Here is a 27,491-nt window from a genome sequence, read left to right as displayed (position 1 = left end):
AAAGCAAATAAAAATCTTTGCTCTCATGGAGCTTAATTCTAGAACAAGGAGACTGACAGTAAAAAAAAAAAAAAAAGGAATGAGGTGCTCTGGCTGCATTAAGGAGGAAACAGTTCCTCTACTTGGCAGGATCAGCAAGATGGAAAGATGCTTAGGCGTTATCAGCCAGGCCGGTTGTATTTACGCTCCTAAACTCTCTCCTCTCAGAGATGCAAGACAAGGTAAAGCGGTACTGAGGTTGAATGGGGAGGAGTCGGAGGAGGAGCCAGGGGCGCGCCCGCTGATGACGTCACGAACCAGCCCTCCTTCAAGTCTCCGCGCGCTGCGCAGCGGGGAGTCGCGGTCGCGTCATGGCGGCCTGGTGGCCTGGGTCTCCTGGCTCTGTGAGTGGTATTCTCTGTCCCTCGTCTCTTTTTGTTGTTCCAGATTTTTTTCCCCCCTGTAACCTCTTCCTTGCCTCTTTGCCTCCCTGACGTCGCTGGCCTCTCCCGGGGAAGAGGGACTGTGAGGCTGTTTCTTCCGCCCGTTTCACTGGTTCTGCGTATTTATTCCATTATGCTTGCGGCGCCGTCTGTGAGCATTAAACACGTCTCTGTCCAGTGTTTAGGCTTCAAGCCCAGTGGGAAGCCAGGATCACACTAACGGCTACCTGTGGGCCTGTGAGTTCCTGGGGGAGACCCCTGACATGACTGTAGAGAAAATGGGTAACCGATAATCCGGAAAAGCTTCTAAGACCCGAAGTGCGTGTAGGACTTAGCAGGGTTTGAAAAACAAAGGAGATAAAATAGGTTTCAAGGCGCAAGCAGAAATCTGTTCAAAGGCTAGAAATAGAGCAATGTCTTTGAAAAACTCAAGAAGTTCAATTGGGTGGTGGTGGAAGGGTCAGAGCTGACAGTCTTAGTGACTTCAACCTGAGGATAACTGGGAGTTATTGAAGCGTTTTAAGCGAAAGAGTGATCGGTTGAGTTTCATTTTTGTTTCCTTAGATAGGAGTGTGGAGAGTGGACTAGCGAGTATCAGTTAAAAGACTGTGGTTTATATGTCTTAGGTGGTGGTGACCCCCCCACCACGCAGCAATGTTGAGGTTCCAAACGTGAAGACATTAAAAAGATATTGAGATAAGATCTAAATTAAGTAAACTTTCCAGGTTAATACTTTCTCGACCTCATCCACTGCCTGGATTGCTTTAATAGCCAGTGAGGGGTCCTGGTTTTCCTAATGTTTACTTTAGTTGAGATCTCTCTCCTGAGTCCAGTTATATTCATCTGCCTACCAGATTCTCCACCTGGCCAGCCTACATACCGACACGACTTTCCACAAAATCCACACCTCTTATGATGTTCACTAGCTTTGCAAATATCCCCAACCCAATAGTTCTACCTTGAAATATGGATGTCCTCTTTCACTTCTTCCTTTCCCTACAGGAGACCCAAATTCAATATACACTGTTGCCAACCTCCCCAGCCCACCCCACCCACTCCTGGATTCTGATTCAATAGATGGAACCACCTAAAAATCAGCTGTGTTTTAAGCAAAATTTTGGTGATTCTGAGGCAGCAGTACCACTTTGAAAAACAGTAGTATTCTACGTGCCAATGGAGCTAAAAGAGAAGACCAAGAGAAGAAGACAAAAAATGAGGGAGTCTGGGCTGTTATTATATTGGTGGGCAGTTCTGAGTGATGACTTGGTCCAGTTTTGAGAACCCTGACCATGAACAAGAGTGACTGAAGTGGAGTGAAGGTGAGGTCAGTGATAGCACTGTTCACAAGGACCCTGAAGTCATCTAGAACTTGAATGCTGGTTTTTCAAACTGCTAAAGGCTAATTGGGGACTTCCCATTTGGCGCAGTGGTAAAGAATCTGCCTGCCTATACAGGAGACACGGGTTCGATCCCTGGGTCAGGAAGACCCCCTGAATTAGGAAGTGGCAATGTACTCCAGTATTCTTGCTGGGCAATCCCATGGACAGAGGAGCCTGGTGAGCTACAGTCCATGGGGTCACAAAAAGTCTGATGCAACTGAACACACAGCACACAAAGGTTAACTGAATGTGGAGGAATGACCATAGAAGAACATTGGAGGAACAGGGTTAGAGCTATAACGGTTTAAGATTATTGCTGGGGATCAAAAAGGATAAAGGTCCTACCCCTAAGTATTGTTGAACTCTGTCAGAATTTTTAAATAAATCTGCTTAGCACTGAGAGTGTGCCAGACTGGTCCCCTCCCCTAGAGTTATCTATACACAGAGGCAACAAAATCTGGCACATACACAAAGATGGTTCCTGTCCTTCTTAGGAAACCCCTAAACTACAAGGTTAAGATCTACTAGATTACTAGAAAAGGAAACAATTCCAGGGGAATTGTATCTTATATATAATTTGTTTATAGGACCTCAAATGTATACACTTCACTAAAAAATGAGGGGGGATTAATAAAAGAATTAGAAAAAAAAGAGGGGGGAACGATTAAAAATTATACTGTCTATGTTCTTTTATGTAACATCTATTAAGCACATTTCCATATACATGTTACTATACAGTACTATGTACTATATGAGCAATTTAAAGGATTTTTTTTGAAGGTGACTTTATTTTTTTAAAGTTAACATAGCAACAAAACCTTTATTTTATTTATTTTTGATTTATTCATTTGTTTTTGGCTGCTCTGGGTCTTCCTTGCTGCACCAGGGCTTGCTTTAGTTGTGTCGAGTGGGTGCTTTTCATTGTGACGCATGGGCTTCTCATTGCGGTGGCTTCTCTTGTGGAGCTCAGGCTCTAGGTGGTGCAAGGGCTTCTGTAGTTGCAGCTGGAAGGCTTAGTTGCCCTGAGGCATGTGGAATCTTCCCAGACCAGGGATTGAAGTTGTGTCCCTTGTTTGGCAAGCAGATTCTGAGGGTGACTTTTGACCAGTCTTGTTCCACTTGCTGGCTTTAGAATCAGACCCCTGGGAATTTTCTGGTGGTCCAGTGGGTAGGATTTGGTGCTTTCACTGCACAGGGTCTGGATTCAATCCCTGGTTCCCCAAGCCTGGTATCTTACAAGCCATTCAGCATGGCCAGAGGGGAGAAAAAAACTAGAATCAGACCCCATATAAGATGGGCTGCCACTGCTGGTCACTGCTCTTAATAGATGCATGTGCAAGGTACTGTGGGAGCCCCAAGGAAGGGAGCAGGATTCTCTCGGAGATGCTCAGAGAAGACTTCACAAGGAATATTTATTCTGCTTGAGTGCTTTAAGGATTGGTACGGTTTTGTTAAAGAGGCAAGGCCAAAGCTGAACGGCCAGTTGTCTAAGCTGATTGTCTGAACTAAGACTTCTGAGGTTTCTTCAAACTCTAAACTCCTTTACTTTACATATTCATTTACATTCCCTCTTTTTTTTTTTTTTGTAATTTATTCCTTTATTCTTTCCCAAATTTCCTTGGTGGGTAGGATAGTCAGGAAGGTGTTTTAACTAGCTTTACTTTCCTCAGGAGCAAGCCTGGCTTGAGGTCGCCCAGGCTTTCATCCAAGAGACCCTGTGTCCACCTGGCAAGGAGCCTGATGTCCAGTTGACTCAGTTGGTCATTGACTGTGTGAAGACTACCTGGTTGTCCCAGGGAAAGAGCCAGGGTTTAACACTGCCCCTCAGCTACAGGTAAGAAGAGGTGGGGTTCACAGGAAAGTTAAATTTGGGATTGAAAACGAAGGACTTATCTTTTGAGAAGAGTGAGGGGAAACTTGCTGAGGTGAGAAAAAGGTGGTATAAATAAAATCTCCTTTTGCCAATCCTTCTCCTTCTCCATCAAGCTGCTTTCCTTTAACTGTTGATCTCCTTATTTGGCTCAAGTCGTGTTTAGAGACAGGAGGAAGTGGTCGAGAAGATAGATGATATGGGAAAAGAACCTTCAAAGTGGGAAGAGAGGCTGATATTATTATTTGTTTGTGCTAGGAAACTAAGATATAGACAGTGACTTCAGCAAGTGCAGATCATTGTATTTTGGGAGACCTGAGCTTGAGGTCTGAAGCTGGGTTATTTTATTTTTTAAAACTTTACACTACCATTTCCTAAGGGCTTCCCCGGTGGCTCAGCAGTAAAGAATCCGCCTGCACTGCAGGAGATTCAGGAGATGTGGGTTTGATCCCCAGGTTGGGAAGATCCCCCGGAGAAGGGCATGGCAACCCACTCTAGTATTCTTGCCTGGGCAGACGGAGGAGCCTGGTGGGCTAAGTCCATAGGGTCCCAAAGAGTCAGACATGACCAAAGCGACTTCACAAGCACGTACCATTTCCTAAACTGTTCTAGGCAATGTTAATAAAGTACGATAGGAAAAGGGTTCCATGCCAAACATACTTGAGAAACACTGGATGTGATAATCTCTAGGAGAGTCATGAGGCTCATTAACACGTTAAAGGCTCTGAAAAGTCCTCCAAAAAGAAACCTGTTTATCTTTTCATAAAAGTAACCACTATATGGAATATGGGAGAATTCTTGTGAATATCTTTATATTTTTTTCTATACATGTATCTATCCCTAAGCAATATATAGTGGTTTTTACATGACCTCAGACTTTGTATGAATGGTCCAGTACCTTATGTATCCTTTGGATTTTGCTTTTTGTGCTTAACCTTCTGAGATTTATTCACATTGATAACTCTAGGTCTTATTTTTAACTGCTGTATGGTATTCTGTCAAGTGAATATACATATCACTTTTTTCTTGTTTAAAAAAGGTAGAAATCTGTTTAGGTGTGTTTACTTTGTTGTTTCCCAATAATTGAAAATCAAAAAGAATCATTGAAAAGTGGTAAATCAGCAATTTTTAGGAAACTTGCAGCCTTTTTAAGTTTCTTATTCTTCTTCAAGATATATGTAGAGTAGCTAGCACAGTATGTAGAAGACGGTGGGTGAGGATCAAGTAAAAATTTGACAGGTAGAATAATTTATTATTTGACGGGAAAATTTTTTATTTTTCCATTTCCTTTCATTAAGTGCGTGCTGTATGTCAGGTCCCATGGCAGGCCTTCAAAGTTGGAGGACAGGACCCTGAAGAATCTACGAAGAGTGACCCTGTCCTTACTGTTTATTGTCCTGCAGGTGCTTTGGGTGAAGGAACAGTTCTCTCTAGCTGCTTTTTCTTAGGCTTTTATAGAGGTAGGGAAAGACAGAAATACTTCTGAGTGAGACATGCCTGGCTTTGCCACCTACACTACTGTGTATCTGAACCTCTAAATTTCTTCATTGGTGGTATTTCCAGGGGTTTTTGATGAAGATTCAATGCAATATTGAGCATGAATGGACCCAATATAATATGTGCATAGCAGGGGCACACCGCATATTAGTGTCTGATTTGTCTTTTATTTGCTCTGAAGTCACTGGGGAAGAATGAGGCCAATGCAGAAGGGGAGTGGGCCATCTAAAATAGCATTTCTAATCTTTAGCACTCACATGGGGATTATGTTCCTGAGGGCAACAAGGAGAATAAATTGTTATGTTTTGTAACCTTATCCTGTTTCTCTTCCACTGGGAAAAAAAAAACCATGGGAATGTAAGTGAGTGGAATAATGGTATTACACAAGTGTGACTGTCACTACTTTGATAAATTGTATCACATTCTCTGTGAGATATCTCACAATGGATACTGACTCAGCAGTATTGCAGCACTTTGCCTGAGAATGGTTGGTCTCAAACATCTCTTAAAAGCTGGGAACTCATGATACCAACTTCCCCCTCAGCCTCAACCTCCCAGCCAGTCTCCAGTGCTGTAATATTCTTGATTAGGAAAGGAACCTGATTGGGGCCAATGAGGTTGAGCCATTAGGCAGATGTCTTAGTGTCTCCACTGGAGCTCTCTGTGGAAGCTGAGAGCTGAGATGCTGTCAAGGGAGCAGTTTGTATTGTCTCTAAAGCATTCTCCCCACATGCTCATCCCCTCAGGCCACTCTTATATTCCCACTCCATTTCTCTGGATTCTGTCTGTGGCACTATCTTGTTCAGGATCTCATTCAGCAGACTTCCTTCTCGCCTTCCCTAGGTACCACCCAGTCTTTGGACCCAGACCTCCTCCTCATTTTCTTAGGCCCTCAGTCCCAATTTTTTTCCCTTTAATCAATAAAACAAACTGTCTTAGTCCACGTTCCCCATTGATCTTTCCTCAGGATCTTGGGGGATTTGTGGAGGGTGAGGATAATTCATAGGCTTGGACGTAGCTATACAGAACCTCTGTTCTCTTCACTCTGCAGCTTTGTCTCAGTAAAGGACCTCACGACCCACCAGCGTCTCCCATGCTGCAGCCACTTGTCCTGGAGCAGTACTGTGTACCAGGCTTGGGCCCAAGAGGCTGGACCACGTGGGGTCTCCCTGCCCCGGGAACGACTGTTACTTTTAGGGACACTTACAGACCTATCAGGGAACTTGGAACAAGAGTGCAGGAACGGAAGCCTCTATATAAGAGACAACACTGGTGCCCTGGACTGTGAGGTGAGTAGGAAGGGGGTGGTCAAATGCCTCAGATCCTAATAAGAATGGCATCTAGCATAAGATTGGCAAGACAGTTAAGTCTCTGAGGGAACAAAGATGGAGCAGGATGCATTGGGTGCCAGGAACCTGATTAATCCTTGCCTGTGGTCTTTTCTAGCTCATAGATCTGGACCTTTCTTGGTTGGGCCATCTCTTTCTGTTCCCCAGCTGGAGTTACCTCCCTCCTCCAGTGAAGTCCCCAGGAGAGGGGCACGTGGAGCTCTGGGGTACCCCCGTGCCAGTATTTCCTTTGACCATCAGACCTGGCCCTCTCACCCCCATCCCTGTTGTCTACCCAGAGATGGCTTCCCGCCTGCTCAGGCACAGGTAATTCTTCCATCCAAGGGAGGAGGGAGCATTGTAAAACTGGGAGGACAGTGGATCAGTGGAAGGAGGGAAAGAAAGGCATAGAAAGTAATATAAATGGAATGTTCCAAATCAGGGAAACGATGCAGGATTCTTCAAGAGAAGCCTTATCTAAGGGCAGGTAGAGTTTGAAGGAGGCTTTTAGAATAATGGCTTTGGGGTGTGGAAATTTTACATCCCTATTTCTTTTCAAGAAAATTAGAGATACCAAGGGAACATTTCATGCAAACGTGGGCTCGATAACGGACAGAAATGGTATGGACCTTACAGAAGCAAAAGATACTAAGAATACACAGAACTGTACAAAAAAGATCTTCATGACCAAGATAATCATGATGGTGTGATCACTCACCTAGAGCCAGACATCCTGGAATGTGAAGTCAAGTGGGCCTTAGAAAACATCACTATAAACAAAGTTAGTAGAAGTGTTGGAATTCCAGTTGAGCTATTTCAAATCCTGAAAGATGATGCTGTGAAAGTGCTGCACTCAATATGCCAGCAAATTTGGAAAACTCAGCAGTGGACACAGGACTGGAAAAGGTCAGTTTTCATTCCAATGCCAAAGAAAGGCAACACCAAAGAATGCTCAAACTACCGCACAATTGCACTCATCTCACATGCTAGTCAAGTAATGCTCAAAATTCTCCAAGCCAGGCTTCAGCTATACGTGAACCGTGAACTTCCAGATGTTCAAGCTGGTTTTAGAAAAGGCAGAGGAACCAGAGATCAAATTGCCAACATCTGCTGGATCATCAAAATAGCAAGAGAGTTCCAGTAAAATATCTATTTCTGCTTTATTGACTATGTCAAAGCCTTTGACTGTGTGGATCACAATAAACTGTGGAAAATTCTGAAAGAGATGGGACTACCAGACCACCTGACCTGCCTCTTGAGAAACCTGCATGCAGGTCAGAAAGCAACAGTTAGAACTGGACATGGAACAACAGTCTGGTTCCAAATAGGAAAAGGAGTGCGTCAAGGCTGTATATTGTCACCCTGCTTATTTAACTTATATGCAGAGTACGTCAAGAGAAACGCTGGACTGGAAGAAGCACAAGCTGGAATCAAGATTGCCGGGAGAAATATCAATAACCTCAGATATGCAGATGACACCTCTCTTACGCCAGAAAGTGAAGAACTAAAGAGCTTCTTGATGAAAGTGAAAGAAGACAGTGAAAAAGTTGGCTTAAAGCTCAACATTCAGAAAACAAAGATCATGGCATCTGGTCTCATCATTTCATGGCAAATAGATGGAGAAACAGTGGAAACAGTGTCAGACTTTATTTTGGGGGGCTCCAAAATCACTGCAGATGGTGACTGCAGCCATGAAATTAAAAGACACTCCTTGGAAGAAAAGTTATAACCAACCTAGATAGCATATTGAAAAGCAGAGACATTACTTTGCCAACAAAGGTCTGTCTAGTCAAGGCTATGGTTTTTCCAGTGGTCATGTATGGATATGAGAGTTGGACTGTGAAGAAAGCTGAGTGCTGAAGAATTAATGCTTTTGAACTGTGGTGTTGGAGAAGACTCTTGAGAGTCCCTGGGACTGCAAGGCAATCCAACCAGTCAATCCTAAAGCAAATCAGTCCTGAATATTCATTGGAAGGACTGATGTTGAAGCTGAAACTCCAGTACTTTGGCCACCTGATATGAAGAGCTGACTCATTTGAAAAGACTCTGATGCTAGGAAAGGTTGAAGGCAGGAGGAGAAGGGGACGACAGAGAATGAGATGGTTGGATGGCATCACCGACTCAATGGACGTGAGTTTGAGTAAACTCCTGGAGTCGGTGATGGACAGGGAAGCTTGGCATGCTGCAGTCCGTGGGGTCACAAAGAGTCAGACATGACTGAGCAACTGAACTGAAGTGAACTGAGATTGTAGTGGAAAGGATGGCATTTGTAAGAGGGAAAAAAAGGAGAGGGAGAGATAAAAAATGATTGCTCTTCTCTCTACCTTTTTTAGAAGTAAGCACAGAAATGTGCAGCCAAACCTTGCTGGGAAACTAATTCGATTCAGTGCTCTGGTGAAAAGTCGGAAGAAAGCTTACTTTGTCCTGTTTCTTGGTGGATCCTCCCCAGCTGGCAGCCAAGTGTCTGTCATTGTGCAGGTGAGGTTTAGGGTCAATTCAGGAGTGTGGAGGTGTGAGAGGGCTGTACAGGCTCCTAACAGGTAAGATAGCATCATAGGAGAAACCATGTGGGAAAGGAGGACAGCTTCAGAGACTTGTTTCTAGGACAGTGCAGTTGAGGGAAGAGTCCAGGTGGTACCTTCCCTACGTATAGAAGATGGGGAGAAGACTTCCCTGCTCTGTAGCTTATGCAAGGAGACAGCTTCTGTATCATGTGTCCCATTTTGAAAAACTGCAAGAATCACCTGTTTTCCCCCAGAAGAGTGACCAAGAAAAGTATTTATCTGAACACCATTAAAATATGGAATAACATGTTCTTTTTAAAAAAAACCTGGTACTTACTGTTGAGTCTTTTTACATCAACTGATATAATTTATTTTATTTTTTAAATTAATTTTTATTGAGTATAATTTTACAGTATTGTGTTAGTCTCTACTGTACGTCAGTGTGAATCAGCTATATGTATACACAGGTCACCTCTTTTTTGGATTTCCTTCTCATTTAGGTCACCACAGAGCATTGAGTAGAGTTCCCTGAGCTGTACAGTAGGTTCTCATTAGTTACCTGTTTTATGCATAGTAGTGTGTGTATGTAAATTCCTGTGTTCAGTCAAACCATCGTAAACTACTGGTTTTGCATAAACAATAAACTCCCGTGAGGTCTTAGCTATGAGTGGTGAAGTTGAAGTCTGGTTGGTGTTTTCAAGTAGAAATGAGGGGCTGTGAAGCTGAGCACCTGGGACTGTGAAGTTCAGGTATCCTGAGTCCTCAGTTGTGTTTCAAAGCCCCTGAGAATGGCATTTGTGCTCTGGGAGGAGCATGCCCTAAAAGATGGTTATATTTATTAATGGTTTTCTCTATGTAACTTTTCCCCTTTTGCTTAAATTTCTTCAATAACCCATTGTTGGCCCCTTGTACATTCCATATACCTTCCGGGGTTTATTTATGTTCCTACTTGGATGATTCTCCCTTTCTGATTGATTAAAAGTCTTCAGCGTGTTATTTCTGGATTTTTTTCTTCATCTTGGCTCTTCCATTTTGTCTCCTGCCACCCCCAGGAACATTCCTCCTCCGTCCTGGCCAGTGTTTTCCTTGCCTTGCTCATTCTGAGTTCTGAAGATTTCTATATTGTTTTTTCTTGCTTAAAACACCTTCCTCTCTCCTCTCCACTTCAGCAAACCAGAGATGGCCTTCAGGACCCTGGCAAGTTCAGCTTCTGTCACTTGGCCTTCTTGATCTTCCCAGCCCATCCTGACCTCTTTTCTTTCTCTGAAACCTTACAAATGTGTGTTGTTTTTGCCACTTGATCATATACGGCTCCATGTTATTACTTGGGTTTTGTGTCTGTGTTTCCCAGTGGTTTGATATATGTTAGAGAAGAGAGAACAGTCTATGTTATTTCACTTAACATCGTTCCCATACTGGATACATACGTACCGTGTTCATATTGATTAAATAAGTGAAAGTTGTTTGCATGGCTGGTCTGTATGACAGGGTGGGATAGGGGAAATGCAAGGGCAGAATTGTCTGCACAAAATATTTATATATTTTGGAGGAAGCTGTACGGATGGTGTGTGCCTTGGGGGAGGGATTAGGAAACGTTTGCCATCTCCTATGAGAGGGGAGAGTTCCTGAGAGTTCTGAGGCTTAAGATTTAATTGGCAAACAGGAAAGATAAAGAAGTAAGGAAAAGAAAAAAAAAAGAGGTAAGGAAAGGCTCTCGAGGAGCCAGTCCTTGAGGTGACATGGTGATGGGAAGGAGCTCCTCAGAGGGACAGGACATGGGAAGCCTCTCACGTACCATGTCACCTGCTTCTGCACAAGCCAGGTCCCTGCCCAGCTGGTGTGGCACCGAGCCCTCTGTCCTGGTAGAGCCTATGTGCTGACAGAAGTGCGAGTGTCCAAGCTCCCTGGTCACCGTTACCGGGTGTGGATGACCAGCCCCTCCTCCCAGCTATTGCCGCTGAAACCAGAATGTGTGCGAGAGCTGGAACTGGAGCTGGCCGGAGTCCCCTTGGAGGCCGACCCCCAATCACTGCCCCAGCCCAGCAGCCCCCAGGACAAGAAGGGTCCAGGTCCAGACTGTCTCGTCCGGGACTCCATACTCTTATCCTACACGGTGCGCACGAGGGAGAGGTTCCTGAGCCTGAGGGGGCGGGAATTGTGGGGTCTCCGAAGAAGAAGGGCCTGAGGATCACCTGGCCCTTCGGCTTCTTTGCAGGGAATGGTCACTGGCACGCTGAATCAGCCTGCGGGCCTCTATGAGCTGGACAGAAAGCTGGAGCTCTGCCTTGCCTACCAGCAGTTCCGTGGCCTCAGGCGGGTGGTGCGACCAGGAGTCAGTCTGGAGGTATGTGAGGGGGTCCGGGCTGGTGACAAAGAGAGACTCTCTTACCTTTATTGGTTGGTTGTTTTTTTTTTGGAGCAGGTCGACACCCCTACAACAAAATTATAAAAATAATTAAATGTGCTGGAGTGCGAGGTGCTTTTGTAAATAATGATTTGGACAAGAGCTCAGATCAGGAGTGGAGACTGGGGCCCTGGGAGGAGCAGGTGGGTCCAGAGCATCTTTCTAGAAGGACCTTCTCACTGGAGGAGGAGATGCTGGAGCTGAAGTACAGGTGTGGGGCCAGGATGACCTCAGGCAGCCCAGTGAGCCCTCTGGCCCACAGAAAGGCTGTGTGTGGCTCCTAGGAGGTGAAGGCTTATTTACCACAGGGGAGTGGGTCATGATGGAAAGCAAGACAGAGCTGGAGGAAGTAACCTGTAAAGGAGAAATTGTGTGTTTCCTATGAGCCAGGCAGTGGCAAACTGCATTTACCTCTGTCTGGGACTACTGAGTTGCTCTTTCACCTCTCTGCCTCCGCAGCTCCAGGATGTTCACCTCCTGCAGTCAGTGGGCGGGGGGACGAGAAGACCCATATTAGCTCCCTGCCTTCGTGGCGCTGTTCTGCTTCGGGGCTTCTCTCATCAGGTGCCTGAGACTCAGTTTTCCCACCAAGTCCCCCAGGCCTCCCTGTATGAGCAGCTGGTATGGGAGCATCAGTTAGGACTCCCCATCTACCTATGGGCCACCAAGGCCCTGGAGGATCTGGCCTGCAAGTGAGGAGGACGCGGATTGGGGCTGGGGAGGTGGTGAGGGGTGGGCCACTTTGTCTCAGGGATGCCATATTCTGGAAGAGTCTCTGGGGGAATTGACTCCGCTTCTCTGCGTGGCCAAGGCTGTGTCCTCATGTGCTGAGATACCACCAGTTCCTGAAGTATTCGTCACCTGGGGACCCCGGCCTGGGACTACAGATTCTGGCCCCGATCTTGGAGGTTCTCATTCCACCTGGCTGCCCTGGTCGGAACACACACGATGAGATCCTTGAAGACCCACATCACTGTCCACTCCAGAAGGTCTGAAGATGTTGGGGTATGGGTGGCAGGTCTAACACCCTGGGGGACACCCGGGCACAGGGGACACGTAACCTGATGTCTTGTCTCTTGGACAGTACACCCAGCTGCAGACCCCCTGCTTTTTCCCTACTTTGGCCGTCCTGAAAGAGGAAGCGAAGCGCCGGGCCTGGGCCTCCTTTGACCCTAAGACCCTGCTGCCCTTCCCAGAGGCTTCTCACTTGCCCAGTTGGCAACTCAATCAGCGCCTGGCCTGGTCCTGGCAGTGTCTACTGCCTTCTGCATTCCACCCTGCCCCGGTGAGTGTGTCTCCAGCAGGGGTCCGGGGGCTTCCTCTGTTTGCCACTTTTACTACTCCTGCCATAGTCCTTTCTTGTCATTTTGATGGCACTAGCCTTCTTAACTAGACCGCTCCATCTCTTCCTGGACCCCTCTAGTCCACTCCCCTGCAATGACTAGAAATGGGTGGGGTAAAATGTAACATGGTTTATAAAACTCTTCATTTAAATCCTTTCTTGTTTCTCCCAGAGTGTATAAAGTCAAACCCAAACCCCCTGTTGTGTCTTGTCCTCCGTGGTCTCCTGGCTCTAACCTCGATCTGTAAACTTTCCCTCTGGCTGCTAAATGTATGAATGCAGGTGCATTTTCCCCAATCTTTCTATCCCACTTCAGGATAAATTCTTTAAGCTCTGAGATCATGTCTTTGTGGTTCATTTTGTAGCTCTAACAGTTAACACTATGCCTGGCACATGGTAGATGCTTTGTGTATTTGTTTAGTGAAACTTGATGCCTAGGCCTTCATTTCCTTGCAGGTACTACTTGGGGTCCTGGTGCCTTCATCTCGGAAAGGGTGTCTGCGACTTCGGGACCAGAGTGGTTCCCTGTCCTGCCTACTCCTGGCCCAGCCCTTGCAGCCCCTCACTGACCCGCGGCTCATAGGTTTGGAGTTCAGTGGTGGAGAGAAGATGATGGGAGTGGGAAAGAGGGTCTCTGAACTGGGGGGTGTGGGAGAGAGCTTCTGCCAGGATTCAGTAGAGATGCTCAAGTGGCTTATGTTGATCAACAAGTCTGAGGAGTGGTTTAAGAGGCTTGTATGGGCAGGTGGTGTAAAGGAGCCAGGGGTTCCCAGCCAGAATCGCAATTCCCGACATTCATTTCTCCCTCTGTAACTCCTCACAGACACACCAGGATGACAGCTTCCATTTCTCACTTCCCTAGTTTGGAAGAGGAATGGTCTTGGAGTTATTGAGGCTTGTAGCCAGGGGAACTCTGGAGAGGAAAGCTTCTCAGACCTCAGAACAGGTGTTTTAGGGATTTATGAGAAAGGATCAGGCCAGGGGTGGGATTGGCTGTGCTGATGGAACAGTTTTTCCCTTGGAGGTACCACCCTTCTAAGATGGGGGTCAGGCCTGGGCCTTCGCGTTGTGTCAGGCACGCAACTCCTGCCTGGATTGAGCAAGAGACCTGTGGGGTGGGCTGCCTCTCTGCCCAGCCGACAGTCTTCTCCTCTTGCCAAAATAAAGAACTGTCTTCCTCTCAGGTTGCCTGGTGCGGGCAGACAGATTCCAGTTGGTCATAGAAAGGAATGTCAGAAGCAGCTTCCCTTCCTGGAAGGAGCTGAGCACCACAGATTTCATCCAGAAGAAGCAGGCCAGGTAGGTCCTTAGGGTGGTGCTGTCCTCTGGGTCCCACCACCAGGGAAGTGGAAGGGGAAGTCTCCATGCAGGGGGTGGAGCACTGGGGCACAGTGCCTGCATCGCTAAGAAACCTCTTCCTTGTCTCTCCCAACAGAGTCTATGTCCAGTTTCTTCTGGCCGATGCCCTGATCTTGTCTGTGCCCAGACCCGTCCTTCACTCAGCCACCTCCTCCACACCTCCTCGGACAGAGCCTTCCCCTCCAGAGGGTCCCCACATAGAACAGAGCCGGCTGTTCTTGCTGTCCCACAAGGAGGCACTGATGAAGAGGAACTTTTCTGTGCCCCCAAGTGCCAGTTCAGAGGTGCCCCAGCCCACCCTCAGTTTCCATGTATTAGGGAGCTGGCTTGGGGGCACCCAGAGGAAGGAGGGAACTGGATGGGGCCCACTTGAACCCAAGGAAGATGAAAACTCAGATCAGAAGGTAAACTAGGGCCTGGGACCTCTGACTTGCCCTCCTGAGCCCCAGCTCTCGTCTGAGGGACTCTGCTCTCCCCGTCAGGTCCTGCTACTGTTCCTCGGCTCCTCAGTCCGCTGGTTTGAGTTCTTGCACCCAGGGCATGTGTACCGGCTCGTGGCTTCTGGCCCTCCCGTGAGTGCCCCACTTCACCACACCCTTCCTCAGAAAGGGGAAGGGTATTTTGGCTTGGGGTCTGGAAAGGAAGTTCTAGGTCTCCTGGAAGAAAGGTGGATGTAGATCAGATAGAAGGCCTGCCTATGTCTAGTCCAGCCTGACTTCCTTTGTCAGGCTCCAGAGAGGAAACAGGATTGGGTCATAGTTTGTGAGGAACCTCTCTCCAGACCAGGACACACAAGGAGATGGTCATGTCCCCATTTCCTGGCAGACACTGATGTTGTTCGAGGAGGGTGGTTCATCCTGCATGTCACAGCATCCTCTGGAGCTGGCTGGCTGTGCATCCTGCCTCACTGTCCAGGATGAATGGACTGTGGAACTTGCAAGCTCCCAGGACATCCCGGAGGTGCTGGGTATCCGCCCGACACGGCCTGAATCCTCACTGACTGACCTGCTCAGTGGCAAGTAAATGTCCACCAGCTTCTCCAGCTCGCTTGACTGCTCTCTCTCCCTCTGCTGTGGTTGTGTCGGATGAATTGTCTGTCCCCTGCTACAGTGTGTGTTTCATGAATGTGATTTAGCTCCTAGAGGAGGGATGGCGGTGTAAGATAGAAGCTGTGTTTCATACCTGATTACCACCGCTGCCCCCCCACCCCCATCCCCCGGCTCAGCGTGTCGCTGACATTATCATGAGCAGGCTTTCTCACAATTGAGAACAAAGCTTAGCAGTAAAAGGAAATATAAGAAACAAACAAAAAAAGCAAGGACCAAAGCTTAAAATCTTTAGAGAAGGACCTTCCTATAGTGCAAGAATTGATGCTTATAGCTTCAGGAACAGCTTGACTTTCCTCCTGTAAGCTTTTCTGGGGGCAGCTGCAGTGCAGTTGAAGACGCTGCAGAGATACTTCCCCCTGTGTAAACAAACAAACAAACACCATGTTGGATTATATGTGTAACTTTTACAAAACTTCCCTAGAAGTGCAAGTTTTCAAGGACCTATGATTTTGAAGGAGTGGGCGCTTGGCCCCATTGTATAAAGCTGAGAATGATGGGCTGACTGAGATTCTAGGGTAAATGCAAGTGGAGATTCACCTTTGCTGGGGTATTTTTTGGTGAGGCCTCTGGGTACAAAGCTGGATTGGGTTTTGGGTTTGTATGTGTGTAGTGATCTGCTACAGCCCTGTTTTTCCCATAAGCCCTGTTACTTTTAGTATTTGGTTTGAGACACTTCAAGCCTTTCCAGGACCTCATAGGTAAAGTTCTAGCAGCTACTGTAACTCCTTTCTGTCCTGGGATCTGACTCCATTCTCACTCTGTTTCTCTGACCCTCCAGTTTCGCAGATTCCTTGGTGTCTTTTTCAGCTGAGATTGTGTCACATCTCTGGATGAAGCCTGGTAATAACACCTGTTTGGGTAAAGGGTAAGAAATAGAGCGGTGGAACCTAGTGGTCCTGAGAGGGACCACTAACCCCTCCCCATTCCAATGTAGGGAGCTCTGGGGCTGTGAGACGGTGTGTGAAGCTCACTGTAGCTCTGGAGACTGCCGACTACAAATTTCCCCCTCACTTGGATGTGTATATTGAAGACCCACACTTGCCGCCCCCACTGGGACTTCTTCCTGGAGCCCGAGTCTACTTTTACCAGCTGGAGAAAAGGGTTTCCAGGTGAAGACCTGTGTTGATGACCTGGCCTCCTCTCCCTCCTGATGTGCTTCTCTTGAATGCTTGCCCCTACCTGTGTGGCGATGACAGCTTCTCTTTGCTGTTAAATCTGCTGTGTTTCTCTGCCATGTATGCCCTTTGCCCCTGCAGTATGTTCCAGACTAGCCCTTCCCTTCCTCTGCCCTCTGTGCTGATAGTGCCAGGGTCAAGGCACGTCCCTCAGGGGGAGTGGCTCGGCCTGTGACACCGTCCCAGCCCCTACCTCAGACTGACTTCTTTCTCCTCCTCCTCTCTCTCCCTCCTGCACGTGCAGGTCCCACAATGTTTACTGCTGCTTTCGGTCGTCGACCTGTGTGCAGGTCCTGCATTTCCCCCCAGATACTACGGTCAGGTCAGTGGCCCAAAGCCCATCTCCAAACCTCATAGCCTCACACCTGAACCCCACATCTGTTCCAGGCTCTGGAATTTTCCCCATAACTCCAGGCTTCTCCCCTCCTAGTAAAATGTGTGTGGTCAGAAGGATTTCCTCTGCTTCAAATGAAAAATGTCCGTACATTTCATTCTACCCAGGAAGATTTAGTGTTCTGGGATTTTAAAGGGTTTTCAATCCAAAATACAAATATGTTTCTTGGCTAATATCTTGGTTTTTCAAGCCTGAGAAATAATCAATGACAATCAGAGATCAAGAATCAAAATAAATGGGGGCCCTAGGGAACTTGCATTTGTATCCTGCTATTGTGTGAAAATTATATAAATCTTAATTATGTTGAATTGGTTCATAGAGCATTTCAAGTCTACTATGTCCTTCTACTTTTCTGTCCATTCTGCTAATTTTTGAGATTTTGATATTGCAACTCCAACCAAAAAAACTTAATTTATCTACTTTAAAAAATTGTAGTATATAGTAGACCTATATGTACCTTTGCTCTATATTTGCCATATCTCCTGTAAATATGTTTTCATACTTAGAGATTTTTAAAAATAAGAAAGGAGAGGCCCTGGGGCTTCCAGGAGAGCCCAGAAGCCACCACTGTCCCTGTACTCACGCCTGCTGAGTCCTTCCAGACAAATTCTGCTTTTGGAACTCTGTTGGCTGTTTCTTGAACCCCGCTTCTCTCTTTAGTGTCCCCCTGCCCCACATCTACCTGGCCGAGCTTCTGCAAGGTGACAAGGCCCCATTTCGGGCCACTGCTTCTTGCCATGTCGTTTCTGTCTTCAGCCTTCATCTCCTCTGGGTGTGTGCTCACTGTACCAGCATCTGCCCACAGGTAAGAATGGGGACAGGCTGAGCTGGGTGCAGGGTGCCAAGAGGGCTGTGATGGGGGCGAGGGGATTTTGCCAACCACTTTCTTCATCCCAGGGAAGGTGTCCTCGTCAGAGCCCCGCTTGCCCCACTCAGACATCTGTAAGCCAGGCCAGCATCAGGTGAGAGCAGAGCATAAAGTGGGTACCCATTGCACCATTTCCATGACTGTCTGCTGTCCTGATGTTGGCATAATTCCTAAATGGTGGGAATTGCTTAATAAATATTTTAGAATGGACGGATGAGGGTATAGTGAGCTAACAAGGTGGAGAGAGAGTCCTGTTGGATCTGGGTGACTGGCCCCCTGGGTTTTGCTGTCAGAGTTTCTATTTCCTAACTGCCCCTGCTCCCCTGCTCCCAGGCTCCTGGTGGAGGATGGGACTGCAGAAGCTGTGGTGACCTGTAGAAATCATCAAGTGGCAGCAGTTCTAGGGCTGTGTCCTAGTGAATGGACCTCCCTCCTTGAGTTTGTCCGAGGGCCAGGGAAAGTGGCCTTGCAATTTACGGGGCCTGGAGCCCAACTTGAGGTGAGATGTGGCTGGGAGGTGGGGGCTCAGATAGCCATTTTCCTGGGAGCTTGGTTAGAAGCTTGAGTCCTGATGAAACCTCTTTCCCTTTCTAGTCCTCAGCTGAGGTGGATGAGCCCTTGAGCCTCTTCCTCTGGACCCTCTGTACCAGTTTCTCTGTCCTCCGCCCTATGGTGCTTTCTTTTGAGCTGGAGAGAAAACCCTCCAAGATCATCCCGTTAGGTGAGGGTCAAAGGGCAGGGCTGTAGATTGGTGGATCCCAGCAGGAAGAGGGAGCGGGGATTGACAGGGAATTTCTGAAGCTGGGAGAATGGGGGGTGGGGACTGAAAACCACATGCACAGGACCTGTGTTTTTCTCTCTTCCCATCTCAGAAGCTCCTCGGCTACAGCGATTCCAGTGTGGGGAGTTCCCTTTCCTGACTCGTGTGAACCCCAAGATCCGACTGTCATGCCTCTCTATCCAGGAGCCTGAGCACCCCAGTGCCCCGGGGGCCTTAGTTTCCTCCTACTAACCGAAACTGCAGTGGCTGGAGATCTTGAGGCTGGGCTTCAACTCCTTTCCCTGGTCATGGCCCTTACCTTCTCTGAAACTGAACCAGGACCCCAGATCCCTGGATTCACAAAATGCTACCCTGCTGTTATTGCTCTGTATTCTAATGCCAACCTGCCTTGAGGAAATTGTGGAAACAGGAAAATCATAGTGCAGTTGTGTTTCCTGTCTAGTAGGTGTCAAAGCACCTGTATTCACAGGTGGTCCTGAGCACCTGGGTTCTGTCTTTGTGGCAGGCACTTGCCCCTCATGGGTTTGCTCCTGACAGGCCCCTTGCTCTACAATAAAGCTCTTGGGATGTTTCTCGCTTGCACTCAGGTGGGTCTCAGGCCTCATGACCTGGCAACCCACCCATCATTTACCATCATTTTGGCCTTGTTTGCCATCAGTGCCAAAACCGGTTTGGAGAAGAACTGGTCCAGTGAAGTCACGCTGTGCAGGGAGTCAATTAGGGAGAAGAGTGCAGGTTAGACAACATTTCCCTAATGGCCTCGGTTAGCGAAGCTGGGCTGGAAGAAGTAGTCAGGCCTAGAGTTGTTGCTGAGTACAAGGTGATTATGGAGAGAGGGAAGCACGGAGTGTTGGGCAGGGCATGTGAGGAACCCCGTGATGTGGGAACTCCGACAGGGGGTCAGTATTGTGGGTTTCCTTTGGGCCAGACCTAAGGCAGATTCTTGATTAACACCTCGAGACCGGCAGGAAGAACCTACAGAATTAGGGGTTGCAGGAGTAGTTATTTGGAGATGCTCATGCATTTGGTGTTCAGCCATTTCTTGCCTGGGAGCTGCTTGCTGCATAGAGAGGTAGAGCCTGGCCACGCCTCCAAGCGCTTTCCTCGTGCGCATTAGGAATTTGTTTAGTTCGTGTTTGGGAGGTCTCTGGAGCCTGCTACATAGCAAAGGTTTTGGGTATTTAAAAGTGAGTTTGCAGTACTTCAGTGGTACATGTGATGATTCAAAGACCAGCACTTAAGCAGCTGGCCGGTTAGCTCAGTTGGTTAGAGCGTGGTGCTAATAACGCCAAGGTCGCGGGTTCGATCCCCGTACGGGCCAAAAAGGCTACTTTTGCTCACTCGTCCGACTGCGACCCTATGAACTGCAACAAGCCGGGCTTCCCTGTTGTTCACAATCGCCTATATATTACTCCTTCCAATACCTGCTGTTACCCGGGAGTTTGTACCTGGAGCTAGTTACTTTCCCAATCACGAACGACAACGAACCCACTGCTTTTCAAAACCCAAATTGTCCTCTCAGTCCAGGGCTTGGAAGGGCGTTTCGCCAGGCTCAGGGTAGCTTCCGCGTCTGCTCTTCCTTGAGAGCGCGCTGTTGGAGGCGGGCGAGAGAATGGGGGAGCATCCCGGAAAGATGGGGCGGAGCCACCAGTGTGAAGTCAATCACAATTCTATTTTTTTGTTTGTTCTTGCTAAGCAGTTTCCTAGCTCGGGAAGCACGAAATTATGAAAGGGGTAAAGTGTGCGGAACTTGGGGACTAAGAAAGGCTGAGAGTGAGTACTAACACAATGTGTATGTAGTCGTGGCCGAGTGGTTAAGGCGATGGACTAGAAATCCATTGGGGTCTCCCCGCGCAGGTTCGAATCCTGCCGACTACGCACTCTTTTTTTCTTCTCGGACGCGCTCTACAATTACCTGCCTTCTGTCCTAGGCCTCTACGGGGATTGATTGAGCCAGTCGGCGCCACAGACAGCCTCCAACCACGTGCTTCTTGCTAAGGTTGAGGTCTTTAATTTGTTTCTTTCAAAATCAGGGGCTGCTCTTGAATGGATGTTTGATGTCAAAGAATGATTTATCAAAATTAGAGAAGTAAATTGTGACCAGGATCCTGGTGGTAAACTTATGTATACACCTTCAGAGAGTTTCTGTATGTCTTTGGCGCCGTGGCTTAGTTGGTTAAAGCGCCTGTCTAGTAAACAGGAGATCCTGGGTTCGAATCCCAGCGGTGCCTTTCACAAGCGATAATGAGTTTATTTTCTTATCCTAACGAATTAATCACTGCTTTTAGATCTGAAGAGCGCTCAGAGCGCCGTTATCACCGTTTGAGAGAAGCTCCCCACTCGGTTCAGTTCAGTTCAGTCGCTCAGTCGTGTCCGACTCTTTGTGACCCCATGAATCGCAGCACGCCAGGCCTCCCTGTCCATCACCAACTCCCTGAGTTCACCCAGACTCATGTCCATCGACTTGGTGATGCCATCCAGCCATCTCATCCTGTGTCGTCCCCTTCTTCTGCCCACAATCCCTCCCAGCATCAGAATCTTTTCCAATGAGTCAACTCTTCGCATGAGGTGGCCAAAGTATTGGAGCTTCAACTTTAGCATCAGTCCTTCCAATGAACATCCAGGACTGATCTCCTTTAGAATGGACTGGTTGGATCTCCTTGCAGTCCAAGGGACTCTCAAGAGTCTTCTCCAACACCGTTAGACTGCTCCAAAGCCTTCCGCAGTGACCAGGGAGGGAATCCAATGCAGGCCTGCACCTTCCTTTGCCCAGAGGACGCCACACTGCGCTGGTGCTGGTGAACCAGCCCTGGCAGCCTTCCCACAGCCGTGACATCTTTCTCTACCCTGGGACATCCCTAGAACTTGAGTCGGTTTGTTTTGCATGGTTCTTCATTAAAGTTCTTTTTGCTTTGAGGCCTCAGAATTATATGTGTGATACGGAGAAGGCAATGGCAACCCACTCCAGTACTCTTGCCTGGAAAATCCCATGGACGAGGAGCCTGGTAGGCTGCAGTCCATGGGGTCGCTAAGAGTCGGACACGACTGAACGACTTCACTTTCACTTTTCACTTTCATTCATTGGAGAAGGAAATGGCAGCCCACTGCGGTGTTCTTGCTTGGAGAATCCCAGGGATGGCGGAGCCTGGTGGGCTGCTGTCTATGGGGTCGCACAGAGTCAGACACGACTGAAGCGACTTTAGCAGCAGCAGCAACGGCTAGTATGGTGCCCTCTGGTTCCCGCAAAACGACAGGAAAGGGCTGGGATCCTGTGGACAGAATGGAAGTAGAAGAGAACATATCTGGTGGGGTCTCCTGGGAGCCTGGGGTGGAAGAGCAGCCCACATTTCCGGAGCACTGAAGCCAAGCTTGTAAGAGTAGCAGTAAATGCTGCAGAGAAGGAGGCAGGAAGTAGGATCCGGGCACAGCTGACAGGGTCCGAACCTTCTTGGAAGTTAGGCAGAAAGGTCTAGACACCATCCTTGGCCTGGGAATCACTGCCAGATGTCTGAGCACAAATTTGGCTTGAAGGACTTGCTATATCGAGATGACAAGTCAAGTAAGTGGAGCAGCACCACTAGATTTGTGCCAAGCACTGAACTGCACACTGTGCATAACCAGATGAATAAGGCAGACCTCTTTTCTCATAGGAAGGAGGACAAATTCACAGCACAGCGCCCCAAGGGCAGTGACTGGGCACTGGAATAAGGTGGAGAAAAGAAGTGGCACCTCATCAGGCCTGATTGTGGAGACTGATCAGGGGAGGCTTTTGATCAGGGGAGGCTTTCTGGAGGAGGTGAGTCTTAGACTCTTAAAAAGACCATGTGGAAATTTGCCTGTGTTCTATTAAACACTTTTGTTCTGTAACACCTTTGTTCAATATCCTGGGAATACAGCAGAGAAAAATAAACACAACAATAATGTTTTTAAAATTAAATGATGTGATATGCTAGGTAAATGCTACATAGAAGAATAACACAAGGGATCAGATAGTATCTGGGGGGGCAGGGGACTTCCAGAAGGAGAGGGTTCAGTTATAGAAGTGTCAAAGACTTGCACCAATGCAGCTATAGGAGAGATGGAGAGGAGGGGATGAATTCGAGACATGTTTTGTATAAAAAACACACTAGGACTCAGTAACTGACCGGAAGTGGAGTCCGAGGAAAAGGGAGGTCAGGATGTTGTCTTCTCAAATTCACCAAGAATATCTTTCCACTCTTTCCCACCCTTTCTCTTTCAAACCACCCATGAGGTGAGGGCCCAAAGTTATACCTTAGAACTCAGTGTTTCCCTGTAAAGTTTTGACTCCTGTTAAAATGTAAAATATTTGCACCAAAGTTGAAATTACATCAGTTGTTTACACCTTAGTTCTTGGATTCTAAAAGTGAGGTCCATAGATAGTGTATGGATTTTTCTAGAAAAGGAGGCCTTTATCGTGTTCTATAAGGGCTTTAGGTTTTGGCCTCTGTGCCGATTAAGTGCCTGACAGTAGATAAGAAAGAGATGACTAGAGACTTGGGGAAGGCCGGTGCCCAGGACAGGGGAGACAGGAAATGGAAAAGGCTAGAGGGAGGGTGATGCCTTGCAGCACTCCTTATCCATCTGGAAGGCCTGGGAGGCTGACAGGAAAGGATGGGGTGTTCTCTGCTGCCCTACCCCACTGTCCGGCCAGGGACGCCTGAGAAAGAAAAAGCAAAGAGCTGAACCCTTCACTGAAGTCCCCACCCACCCACCCCGCGCCCCTGACCTCCCCGCCTTCCACCGAAGTATCTGTGAGTAGGGCTTTAAGAAGGGGCTGTAAAGCAAGATGGTTCAGTCCAGAGATGCTACGAAGGGGTCGAGTTCAGGGGCAGATCAGAACCCTTCTGGGAAGACACTCAGGAGCAGGAACTGAGCTGGCGAGCAACTGACCCCACCAGGTCCTGCCTGGACGGACTCTTGGCGGCCCCCAAGTGAGAGCAGGCGAAATGTATTAAAACCTTAGAAGCTCGCAATTTGGAAAGCAGATCCCCCCAACCCGACCTCGCCAGCCGTTCATCTCAATGACGCCCCCTTCGTGGGTCTTCTTGGCCCCAGGAATTATTCCCTCGCCTGGACACTACTCTGCGGTCTGGGGAGATTGTGGGCTCTTGCAGTGTCGGTCGCTCCAGACGCAGGGACCGAAAGAGGGACTGGTGTTCCCAGAGAGATATCAGGACTCATTAGTTGTCCCCAAACAGGCAATTCTACCGCTAGTCTTCAAAACTCTGCGCAGAGGGATGAGTCCAAGGACGGCCGGGAGAAGCAGGAAGAGTCGAGACCCCGGATTACGGAGTGGCACCTGGACAGTGATCCTAGGAAGCAGGTTACACCGGTGCTCGAGGTAGTCCTGCTCGTGGGCGAGGCCGAGACCACTCCCTCCCACTTCCCCGACGTTATTTCCTGGGAGGAGTCGAAGCTCGCGGTCAAGAGCAAAGAGAGAATGCCAGACCCCTGCTCCAATGTGTTCTGCATCTTGGCTGGTGGTCCCCGGGTGCGCACCAAGATCAGGCCACCGTGAGTCACAGCTCCAGGACCGCAGAAAGCCTGGGACGACCTCTAAAGTCGTCCGCGGTCGGCTCTACGCGTCGGCTCGTTGGTCTAGGGGTATGATTCTCGCTTCGGGTGCGAGAGGTCCCGGGTTCAAATCCCGGACGAGCCCGGCGTTTAGGTTTTGCAGAAGTCAGAACGCCCCAATGTGATTCTCACTTGGAAGGCCACTGAGGCTGGGTTGGGAAGGGATCCGAGTAAACTGAGCGCTTCAAAGTGTGCAGGCAGCTCTTTTGTTCTGAGTAGACACCCGGGTGTCAGGAAGGGGCTCACAGTGCACAGTCCTCAGTATCCCGGGAAGAGGAAAGGCACCTCAGAACTTGGGCAAGCACTCGCTTTCTTCCGCCGCCGCCCCCCCCGCCGCCCCATCCTGCTTGGTGCCACTCCTCGACCGCGAGAGCCTGGTTGAGGTTTAATGAAGTGAAGTGAAGTCGTTCAGTCGTGTCCGACTCTTTGCGACCTCATGGACTGTTGTAGCCCACCAGGCCCCTCTGTCCATGGGATTCTCCAGGCAAGAATACTGGAGTGGGTTGCCATGCCCGTCAACTTGTAGTAGTGGATGACAGGTAGTGAAACGGGTTGGGACCTATTCAGTTATGCCTGGGAGAGACCAAGGACTGTCAGAATTCAGGTTTCTGCAGCCTTGGAGGTCTGTGTCTCGGCAACACCTTCATGTTTTCGCCCTTCTGGGGACTCATTCAGTTATCGTCTAGAACGTGCATAGAATTTGGTCAGCATACCTTAGTGGACGGAAGGACAGCGTCCCCACCCAAGAACTTCGCCCTTGGCACGCTGAGCTCGGTAAATACAGATCAAGGATTTGGAGTAAGTTTGCTGTAGCTCACTCCTCGTTAGTATAGTGGTGAGTATCCCCGCCTGTCACGCGGGAGACCGGGGTTCGATTCCCCGACGGGGAGGAGTGTATAACTTGTTTTGTCCGTTATTTTTTACAGCCGTTAAAATCTGTTTATTTCTGAAGTACCAGTCCCGAGTCATGGGATGGAGATAAAAAGAAGACTGGAAGAAAAAGAAAAGCAGAAGAGGAATGGTTTGTCCTGACTCACAAACTCACATTCTAAATTTCAAGTTTATGTTTTATTTCAAGTAACTTGCATTTTAAATGTGCAGCTAAATTAATTGTTCTCTCCATTCAATACGTTTATGAGCCATTATCCTCACCGTTCAGTAAGCTTATTAGACACGTTTAGTTGACGATAATTTAACAAACATAAGAAGGGAGGCAGAAGATAACTGCACCAGTGTAATTCATGAGTGATCTTTAAAAAAAAGGAAACAACTCTGCGTTGGCCGGGAATCGAACCCGGGTCAACTGCTTGGAAGGCAGCTATGCTCACCACTATACCACCAACGCTGCACGTTGAAGCAACGTTCCCGCAATTCCTTAATAGTTAGATCTACAGAGTCCTGGTTTCAGTGATCCAAAATTGGAACTGAATTAGGACCTGGGCCGAGGGAAGGACGAAAGCGACGAGAACATAGAAATAACGGGTGTGGTGTACGAAGCACCCACGTGTGAGCGGCGCTTGGCTCTGGGCACCGCCAATGCGCTGCAGTCACCACGCTAGAGACTGTGTGATTTATACCCAGATAGAAACCAAAATCAAGAGAGGCCAAGTAAAGGAAGAGCCGAGATCAAATCTAAGATTTGTCTAGGGCGCCAGTTGTGCACCGACACTTTATTAGCCCCGGAAACTCCAGAAATAAATCTCAAATACATGAAATCGTTTCTCTGTTGAGTAACCGGAGACAACGTGCACCGAAGTTGAAGAACTGAGCCTTAAACCAAATGCCCCTAGCCACGATTCGTTAGGATGGTTAATCCCGCAGTGAGCGCGCGTCCAACCCACTGGCCGCTCGAAGAACCACGACGACAAAGACCGGGGTGGGGCCTAAGAATAAAACCTTGCCGATTAATAATGACGATGCATCTGTTCAGGAGAACCGTCAAACCGCGGCCTCGGGAAGGCCTCGTGGCGCAACGGTAGCGCGTCTGACTCCAGATCAGAAGGTTGCGTGTTCAAATCACGTCGGGGTCACAGTGTTATTTTCGGTGGGATAAGCTTTTGAAGTGAGATTCCTTTTTCGAGGGGGGTGGAAAAAAAGAGCATCGTGTTATTATATGGAAAAATATGGAAACCTGAGTGTTTCTGTAATTATTTTTTCCCTAAAGCATCTGAGTTTTCTCCTAAAATACAAATTTTAAAACTTTTATTTTCATCTTACCGTTTCCTTCAAATCAACCAATTAAAATAGTAATACCTTTAATCTCATAGATATTTTAGATATCTTAACACAGAAACTCTTCAATTGCTCACCAATTCTTCAGAAAATATATTTTGGAGCAATAAATGATTTTTATATTAAAAAGTAGCAATAATGAATAATTTAAAGTAATAATGATTATTCATAATCCTCTTAAAGGAGTGATTTAATTTTTGGCGGTTTAAGTTCCACTTGCCAGTGGTGTTCATAATTTTGTACTCCATTATTTTCACTTGTCATTGTGATCAGAATAGAATTCTATTGTCTTTGTAGTTATCATTTTAAAGAACATCTGAATTCAAGGACAATGCTGTAAGTCATTAAACAATTCTGAAGTTAGACATTCTGGCTATCTTGTTATCTGAGGTTTTGTTTTTTCTCATTATCTACAATGTTACCATGTACATTCTTTTTTTTTTTTTTTTTTTGCCTCTGCTGAATTTGGTCTACAAAATGAATTTCTGAAACACCAGTTCCAGGGTTCAAAGAGTTCCTTAACTGAACAGCTAACTGTACTGCTGTCCAAAAGGTTGTTAATTTTTCAACTAAAAGCGAATTTTCTTTTTCCTTTCATTTTCTCTCTTTTTAAAAGATCAAGTGTGTTTTAATTATCGTGTTCTTATATTTGGTTCATTTTTTTTAATGGTTTTAATCATCTCTGATGTTCTCTCCATGAAGTAAAACATAGGGGTATTAAATAAAATATTTTGTATTTAATTTGTAGGAATCAAGACCATCCCCAAGAAAAAGAAATGCAAAAAAGCAAAATGGCTGTCTGAGGAGGCTTACAAAGAGCCGTGAAAAGAAGAGAAGCAAAAAGAAAAGGAAAAAAGGAAAGATACAAGTGTCTGAATGCAGAGTTCCAAAGAATAGCAAGGAGAGATAAGAAAGCCTTCCTCAGTGATCAATGCAAAGAAATAGAGGAAAACAACAGAATGGAAAAGACTAGAGATCTCTTCAAGAAAATTAGAGACACCAAGGGAACATTTCATGCAAAGATGGGCTTGATAAAGGACAGAAATGATATGGACCTTACAGAAGCAGAAGATATCAAGAAGAGGTGACAAGAATACACAGAAGAACTGTACAAAAAAGATTTTCATGACCAAGATAATCATGATGGGGTGATCACTCACCTAGAGCCAGACATCCTGGAATGTGAAGTGAAGTGGGCCTTAGGAAGCATCACTACGAATAAAGCTAGTGGA

General features: G+C 47.4%; 1 protein-coding gene and 7 non-coding genes across 8 annotated transcripts; 7 read left to right on the top strand and 1 right to left on the bottom strand.

Moving 5' to 3' along the window:
* The first annotated feature begins 325 nt into the window (after positions 1-325).
* CTC1 (CST telomere replication complex component 1) lies at positions 326-18,815 on the top strand. The gene is made up of 23 exons (XM_068978145.1): positions 326-383; positions 3,472-3,635; positions 6,220-6,457; positions 6,615-6,823; positions 8,830-8,974; positions 10,823-11,113; positions 11,216-11,344; positions 11,864-12,096; positions 12,216-12,393; positions 12,489-12,689; positions 13,203-13,329; positions 13,931-14,045; positions 14,182-14,509; positions 14,588-14,677; positions 14,931-15,124; positions 15,993-16,054; positions 16,149-16,323; positions 16,634-16,711; positions 17,444-17,588; positions 17,681-17,745; positions 17,985-18,150; positions 18,246-18,372; positions 18,524-18,815. Exons 1-23 carry the CDS (start codon positions 351-353, stop codon positions 18,661-18,663), a joined length of 3,633 nt encoding a protein of 1,210 aa, XP_068834246.1. The 5' UTR covers positions 326-350; the 3' UTR covers positions 18,664-18,815.
* Positions 18,816-19,679: 864 nt separating this feature from the next.
* On the top strand, positions 19,680-19,753 carry TRNAI-AAU (transfer RNA isoleucine (anticodon AAU)). The gene has a single exon. It is a non-coding gene; the product is annotated as a tRNA-Ile (tRNA).
* Positions 19,754-20,228: 475 nt separating this feature from the next.
* On the top strand, positions 20,229-20,310 carry TRNAS-AGA (transfer RNA serine (anticodon AGA)). The gene has a single exon. It is a non-coding gene; the product is annotated as a tRNA-Ser (tRNA).
* A 279-nt stretch (positions 20,311-20,589) lies between these two features.
* TRNAT-AGU (transfer RNA threonine (anticodon AGU)) lies at positions 20,590-20,663 on the top strand. The gene has a single exon. It is a non-coding gene; the product is annotated as a tRNA-Thr (tRNA).
* A 3,377-nt stretch (positions 20,664-24,040) lies between these two features.
* TRNAP-CGG (transfer RNA proline (anticodon CGG)) lies at positions 24,041-24,112 on the top strand. The gene has a single exon. It is a non-coding gene; the product is annotated as a tRNA-Pro (tRNA).
* Positions 24,113-24,845: 733 nt separating this feature from the next.
* On the top strand, positions 24,846-24,917 carry TRNAD-GUC (transfer RNA aspartic acid (anticodon GUC)). The gene has a single exon. It is a non-coding gene; the product is annotated as a tRNA-Asp (tRNA).
* A 383-nt stretch (positions 24,918-25,300) lies between these two features.
* On the bottom strand, positions 25,301-25,372 carry TRNAG-UCC (transfer RNA glycine (anticodon UCC)). Its single transcript has one exon. It is a non-coding gene; the product is annotated as a tRNA-Gly (tRNA).
* A 613-nt stretch (positions 25,373-25,985) lies between these two features.
* On the top strand, positions 25,986-26,057 carry TRNAW-CCA (transfer RNA tryptophan (anticodon CCA)). Its single transcript has one exon. It is a non-coding gene; the product is annotated as a tRNA-Trp (tRNA).
* The last annotated feature ends 1,434 nt before the right edge of the window (positions 26,058-27,491 follow it).

This window comes from Capricornis sumatraensis, chromosome 8 (genome assembly GCF_032405125.1).
Source record: "Capricornis sumatraensis isolate serow.1 chromosome 8, serow.2, whole genome shotgun sequence".
Taxonomy (NCBI): Eukaryota; Metazoa; Chordata; class Mammalia; order Artiodactyla; family Bovidae; genus Capricornis; species Capricornis sumatraensis.
This window is presented reverse-complemented; position numbering and strand designations above follow the sequence as displayed.

Coding starts and splice junctions, on each gene's coding strand:
- CTC1 (XM_068978145.1), top strand. CDS start 351: ATGGCGGCCTGGTGGCCTGGGTCTCCTGGCTCT. Junction 13,330..13,930: donor CACTGACCCGCGGCTCATAG/GTTTGGAGTTCA, acceptor TCTTCCTCTCAG/GTTGCCTGGTGCGGGCAGAC. Junction 18,151..18,245: donor GGCCTGGAGCCCAACTTGAG/GTGAGATGTGGC, acceptor TTCCCTTTCTAG/TCCTCAGCTGAGGTGGATGA.